Below are 7,268 nucleotides of genomic sequence, written 5' to 3'. Positions count from 1 at the left end.
TGTAATGGAGGTGAGGATTGTGTATGTGACGGTTGGCAGAATGGGAAAACACTTTCATGGAAGATGACATCCCGACTTGTAAAAAAAGTGTCTGCATCTATATCAAATAATTTGTATTGACTGTGAGGATAACCAATGAAGATGCATTGTCGGGCACGCGGATCAAATTTTTGCTTAGGTGAAACAACAGTTGCGTAACAAAGGCAACCAAAAGTTTTTAGGTGAGAAAGTGAAGGTGGTTGATTATATAGTAGCTCAAAAGGTGATTTATTTTTTTAGTAAAAGTGATGGCAAGCGATTAATGATATATGTGGCGGTTAAAACGCATTCTCCCCAAAATTCTAATGGTAAATTGGACTGAAATAGGAGGGCTCGTGCTGTGTTTAAAACATGTCTATGTTTGCGTTCTACTACCATTTTGTTGAGGAGTGTAAACGCAAGTGCGTTGACATTCAATACTTTTTTTGATAAAAAAATCATACATTGAAATAAATTCCAGTCCATTGTCAACGCGGATGGTTTTAATAGATGCCTGAAATTGATTTTGTGCAAATGTAACGAATGACTCTAAGAGATTGGGTTTCAGATTTGTGATTCATCAGAAATAGCCAAGTACATCTAGTATAGTCATCAACTATAGTGAGAAAAAAACGTTTTCCAAAATGAGTTGAGGTTTTATGAGGACCCCAAATGTCACAATGCAATAGATTAAATGGAGAATGAGATTTTATTGTGCTTAAAGGAAAGGGTAGCCTTGTCTGTTTAGCTTTGGGACAAATACTACAATGATTATGAATGTCCAAGGCGCTTGTGCCATAAATCAGGATCGGTCGATATTTGAGATGCGTGGGCTTGGTTTGGAAGAGGGGACATGTAGTATAAGCCTGCGTGTAAGGAACTGGTTATCTTACTAATGGACATGAGATTTAAATTAAAAGAAGGAACACAAAGAACATCTTTGAGAGTGATTTTGTCATTGAATTTAATTGTGCCTGTAGATGAGATGGGCGCAGTTGAGCTTGTGGGCAAATTAACATTTGAAATAAATGATGATGAAGTGTGTGAAAAATTGTGAATCAGATGCAATGTGATGGGTTGCTCCGCTATCCAAAATCCATGGTTTCGTAAAAGCAGAATTAGAAGAGGAGTTATGGGCAAGCAGACCTGCAGAACTAACAAACGTGTCACTTTTACCGTTATTGTTGAGCGAGGAAATAGCCTTGCCAATTGCATCTTTGCCAGACATGATTTTTTATTTAAGGGATAAAAATGGAGAGGCTGGCACCAAGATCGGTGCTATGATACCATATAAGAAAATGATAAAAAATGGTAAGAGGAAAAGATGTTTCTTATTCTCTTATGTATATATTACATCACTCATGTATAGGAAATATATAGGAAATTTCTCTCTATCTCAAATTACAATCTAATTAGATAGGATACTAATCATGAGATTCTATAATTATTAAATTAATTGCATATAATTGAGTACAATATCGTCAAATATTGCATACAATAATTGCATCTAATTTTATAATTATTATTTCCTTAATAACTTATTTTTTTAAAAATTACACTTATATTTATGACAAACACTTGTTAAAAAATAATTATTAAATAATTAAACTATTTGGCTACACAAACCCAAGAACAAATGTTGCTTTCACACCTCAGTTTCTATTTTTTGTTGTCTTGCCAAGAATGACAAAATGGTACAATTCCATAAATATTACAATTACACCTGCATGTATATAACTTGACAAAATGGTACAGTTCCATCAATAGTACAATTACACCTGCGTGTATATAACTTCAAATATTGTTTCGCACAATTTGCCTCTTCTAAGCCTAGTTCCCATTTGATTTAACAAAAAGCTAATTTGGACCCTAAAGAAGGGCAGGTTAAAGTACATAATATATGTTAAATGTATAAGAAAATATCCCCTCCAGTTTGAATTATAGATACAGAAATTTGAGGTGAAGAGTACTACCACTAAATTAGCATTACTTTGCAGGTGGTTGGGCAATCTGTTGCAGCTGGTGAACAACATGAGACATTCTAGGGCGCATAGAAGGAACATGCTGCGTGCAGGAATAAACAAGGTCAACCACCTTTTGGATGGTACTAGCCTCTGGGATGATGCTAGAAGAGGATGAAGTTATATGAGGATCCAAGAGTTCATGGTAGCGATGAACTTGCACAAGAGGTGTTGCCCATTCAAAGATACTCTGCCAACCAACAGAATCAACTGCCTGTGTAGGTCTACGTCCACTTACTATTTCAAGTAGTAGGACGCCAAAACTATATACGTCACTCTTTGTTGTAAACTCGTTTCTATAAACAAACTCTGGAGCAAGATATCCAGAAGTTCCACCTGCCATCACAGTCCTCTCATGCATTACTTCGTACGGCACAATCTTGGACAGACCAACACCCATCAGCCGTGCTCCAAACTCCTCATCCAGCAGTACATTGCTTGCACGTATATCTCGATGCACCACTTGTGGCTTAACCTTGTCATGCAGAAACCTGTTGAAATGGGGGGAAAATATAAATTAATCAATGTATCCATTTAAGTTCAAAATACTGCAGAGCATGGAGTATTTAATTTATTTAATTACTTTTGGCTGGCAAATCCAGTTTGGAAAACTCAAGGGGAATAATGTGTTGGAGGAAATGGAATGTAATCACCGTTAAGAAAAACTCAACAAACACGCATATGGTTCCCTGAACATGGGTTTCAACTAGTTCCTCCTCTCTTCTTCATCCCTTCCCACCGCTCTTTCTTCTTGGATAGGTAGATGATGGCCTACTTACTTACCCTTTACATAATTTTTTTACAAGCTAACTAATACTGCACAATTAGACTAAAAAGCCATCGGATTTCTTCGTTATATCCTCCTATAAAGCACACAAGGCCATGCTAGAGTTTACATAATGAAGGTAAACATACAGTAAGGAAAACAAACAAATCCATAACATAAATAAACATGAGAAAATGTAGATAAATTTAAAAAATCTGCAAATATCTCAATTGATACTGTGCTGGTGCTGGACAAGGAAACTGTAGATAGCACATAACATAAAAATGAAAACTGAAACCTCACCAGCAACTAAAAAAGCACCTTAATTATTTCCTCTTTTCTAAATGGATCAGGATCCACGTGAGGTTTTGAGCCAAGTACACCAGCAGGGCATATTTTAATTCATTCAACTCCACTATCCTTTGTAATATTTACTTGGTTAAATGGGAAGGATCTTCCAAACCGAAAGACAGAATGAAGAGGATATTGCTCTGATGCAAAATAACATTCAAGAACAGGATGGCAGGAGCGTTTTATAAACCAGGAAATCCAAACATGAAAGTTCTTTAGTGAAATTAAATGTTCCCTTGTGAAATTTGCAATCTTAAAAGTCACAATACAATACAGTACAGATTACAAAGAATGCACACAAATACAACAGAATGACCTAAATGCCCACATTTATAGCAAAACAAACTGTATCATAAGAATTTTTTTTTAATTTGAGTAAAATATGCACTTGGACAAGGATGGCAAAAAATTGTAGATAAAATGTGGTAAAAGTTAGCAAAGAAAAAAGTATATTTGAACATACGCAATTCCTTGAGCAAGCGTTGTCGCAATTTTCATCCTCATAGCCCAATCTAAGCTGCGACCTCCCCTAGGTATGTGATGTAGCCATTTATCCAAGGGACCATTAGCTACAAACTCATAAACAATGTAGCGGTCACCATGATCATAGCAGCATCCCATCACAGCAACCAGATTGGGATATCTAAGCCTAGCAACCCTGCTAATTTCAGAATAAAACTCCTTTTTCCTCTGAAAGCTTGTCCTCTTTAATCTCTTAACTGCAACCCTTGAACCATCTGATAAAACCCCACTGTATGTACCACCAGTCTTGGTATCGCCAACAAGACGGTTACCTTCACTGAAATTCTTTGTAATTGACCTTAATTCCTCTTTGGTGAAGACTTTCCATGATGGAAGAGAAGCTCCTGGAATAGATATTTTTCTAGACCGCCTTCTTTTTTTTCCCCGCTTATAAACAAGAAGCCAAACTACCACTGCTAATGTTGTGGAGAGTATCAAGGCACTCACCACTATGAGGATGATAAGGTAATAATCCCTATGGCAGTGCATACGGTTACATGCAGCATCTATGATAAAAGAAAATGGGTAAACAGTTTAGTCATAAATGATGATTAAAAACTCATTAAAAGTAGAAGAAGAAGAAAAAGAGTAAAAGAAATAACATTTTTTAATAGCAAGAGATGTTTTGGGTAATAGAATAAAAAAGATTTGAAAATATAAATACTGAATCTCTAACGAATGTAAAATGAGAATTGGTAGTGATATACAACGAGAACATACCTATATCAAGTATACATAGAGAAGAGTGAGGATTGTCGCATCTCTCACTCATGAGAGAGTTTGAATTATTAGTCATTACCGTGCACAAATTGTCTGTACTGTTTTTATGACAGGATAGTTCAGTTCCATTACAATGGGGAAAGACATCTTCCAATGGAAATATGGAGTTATTCCCTGGTGAATTGTCAGACCACATCCACTGATAACCAGCTGTAGTGTTGAATCTTTGTCCACCAATCCAGCAACTATTCACAGATTCACCACATAGGCTCTGAGCAAATTGTAGCTCCTGAAGTGATGTCAATGACGCTAAATGCCCACCATACTTACTACAACAGGTCTCTGAGTCATTCCAAGATTGAGGCCTCCCAACATGAAGAAAGCACTTGGTCTTGTTAGGGGCCATAACCCAACCAATTGGGCAAGGGACTGCAGAAGGAGAGGAAATAATATAATATTTGAAAACTCAAGCATTAGTATTCAAAGTCTATCCAAACAAATAACAAAAATCACTATCAAAATGTGACTTCAAGCATCATCAGATTTAATGTTTTAGAATTTACATAGAATACATCAAATCACGAAAATTAAGTAATAAGAAATTGTGCACAATAGTTCTTATACAATTTATTTAGATAATAGGATGTGAATATCAATGTTGTCAAGATTGTGAGCTGCAACTTTGAGGGCACCATCGAGCAAACTCACAAGGCAAAGCGGAGAATCTGAGGATCATTAAATGAATACAAGTTTGCTTGCAGAAATTTCAGATTGTTTATTGTAACCTTATTAAAAAATTAGATAGATATCTCATTTGTGCAAGGGTTCCCAAAATGAGGATAGAAACTATCGCTCAATTCCACTCATCGCTCTCAGCGACCAGCACTGACACTGCATCACCAACATTTAAATATAATTGTGCATTTTCTAGAGAATATTACAATCAACTTATGATCATTTTACCCCCTTCCAAACCTTGAATGATCCACGATTTTGACAATATTGGCGAGCACAAGATGCCTCTAGATGCAAACTCACTCATGAGAAAAAACCTACCAATTAGTTATAATTAGTTGTTTCTGTAGTAATTAGCATGTGTATCAGTTAGCTTGTAAGTTTTACTTGGCAGTTAATAGCAAATTATTCATGTAAACTGTTATTCAGTTTAGTAACTGAGTGAACAAAATTGCAGCGAAAATATTCGTTTAACACCTCTGACTTGTCGGAAGTTGCATAGTGTCTATGCCTCACTTGAAAACTAAAAATAGTTTGACATCTCAGAAAATAGACCACTCCACTCGCTACTGGCAGTAAAAATGGCTGCAACCAGCATGCTTCAGATCCATTCCATAAGGGTTGATGAAGCAGAGGGTTGGAGTAACACAATACAAAGCAAGGCAATAGCGCACAATCTAAACCTATGGCTTAAACCAGCAAACAACTGAATAAATTAATCAGAAATTATCTCCAAAACAGATCAATTTTCACCTTCCACCACATTTCTGCTGCTATTAATCATATTGTTTAAGGTAATTAGGTAACGTAAGAACTAACTACTTTAAATAACCCCATCTATATAGTAAAGTGTAACCACATCTAACTTAATTATCTTGCATTAAAACACACAACCTATTATCACGTAATTAACTTCAAGGTTTTAAACTGCAGTCTGAACAAATGCGGCAGCGTCGGTCATGGACCATTTTAAAAAGGCCTCAATTAACATTCTAAACAATAGAAACATGCCTTCCATTTCAAAGTAATTGTCCATCAGAAGTTTTAGTTTTTTCTCAAACTGTTCATCACTTTTCAAAGTCAAGAAGCGTAACTTATTTTCAATGCTGACCTTGTCTCTTGGCATATCCACTAAATATAGCACAAAATATTAGTAGTGAAACTGAGATGATTTAGTGATGTTCGTCTAAAATCAGAGGTATTCAATGACTCTTCATAATCATTGGGAAAACCTCAAGCATCAATGATTTTGAATAGGAGAGAGTACAATAATAATAATAATAATAACTTCTAAAATACAAATTATCATCATTATGTAAGTAATACAAGAAGTCGTACCATTTGTATCTCTACTGAGAGAAGCATCGAAGTATCCGCAAGTCTCGTTCAGTGTCTGCAAGCAAGAGAAAGCTTCCACAAATCAGTTCACAGCATAAAACATTTTAGAAGAAAGAACAATTAAGAAAAAGAAAAATTATTATTGCTACTATTTCTTCAAATTAAGGAAACATTTAGTAACACACTGACCGCATTGGAAGCGAGTCCATGAGCAGCAACAGCGAGCAGAAGGAGAAGAAATTGCAGCGCCATGGACTTGGCTTCCGTCACAGTAACCTCAAAACCTGGATTCCACTAATGAAGAAACGGAAACATAGCGTGCGAGAAAAACAGGAGAAGAAGAAGACTCGTTCATTTCTTTGCCCTTTACGTGAGAGAATTGAAGTAAAGAGGGGAAGAAGTTCCAATTCTGGTTCATTCATTTCAGTGTTTTGGTGGGTAGGTGTAAATGCAATTAAAGAGAGTCACTACTCTGAAGAGGTGTCAGATCTATTTCATGAGGCAGAAGCCCAATGTGCTAGGCCCATTTTGGTGTACTCAATTGTCAACAACTTTCTTCACATGTCTACCTTATAGAAGAAATTCAAAACCTATTAAAACTAAATCTACACTATTTTACTTAACTATTTTCGGATTAATGTAAATAGATGATAATTAGAGACAAATTCTCCCTGCACTTCCATGAACTTTAAAAAAATTTAAATAATTATAAATAAAGTATAATTTGATATTTTTAAATATCGTTCTTTCAATTCTAACGACAACATTTTCATTTTTTTATCCAATCACAATATTTG

The 7,268-nt window shown here is 35.6% G+C and overlaps 1 protein-coding gene across 1 annotated transcript; it reads right to left on the bottom strand.

Annotated features, from left to right (window-relative positions):
• Nucleotides 1-1,702: 1,702 nt before the first annotated feature.
• On the bottom strand, nt 1,703-7,010 carry LOC137820793 (C-type lectin receptor-like tyrosine-protein kinase At1g52310). The gene is made up of 5 exons (XM_068625044.1): nt 6,661-7,010; nt 6,472-6,526; nt 4,399-4,827; nt 3,620-4,184; nt 1,703-2,530 (listed from the first exon to the last, which is right to left on the bottom strand). Exons 1-5 carry the CDS (start codon nt 6,721-6,723, stop codon nt 2,005-2,007), a joined length of 1,638 nt encoding a protein of 545 aa, XP_068481145.1. The 5' UTR covers nt 6,724-7,010; the 3' UTR covers nt 1,703-2,004.
• Nucleotides 7,011-7,268: the final 258 nt, after the last annotated feature.

This window comes from Phaseolus vulgaris, chromosome 9 (genome assembly GCF_000499845.2).
Source record: "Phaseolus vulgaris cultivar G19833 chromosome 9, P. vulgaris v2.0, whole genome shotgun sequence".
NCBI lineage: Eukaryota > Viridiplantae > Streptophyta > Magnoliopsida > Fabales > Fabaceae > Phaseolus > Phaseolus vulgaris.
This window is presented reverse-complemented; position numbering and strand designations above follow the sequence as displayed.

What these genes read in the sequence shown, in the direction of transcription:
- LOC137820793 (XM_068625044.1), bottom strand. Translation starts at nt 6,723, where the DNA reads ATGGCGCTGCAATTTCTTCTCCTTCTGCTCGCTGTTGCTGCTCATGGA. An exon ending in TCTCAGTAGAGATACAAATG is followed by an intron (nt 4,828 to 6,471) that starts GTACGACTTCTT and finishes CTCCTTCTGCAG; the next exon opens with TCCCTTGCCCAATTGGTTGG. An exon ending in TCTATGTATACTTGATATAG is followed by an intron (nt 4,185 to 4,398) that starts GTATGTTCTCGT and finishes CTTTTATCATAG; the next exon opens with ATGCTGCATGTAACCGTATG.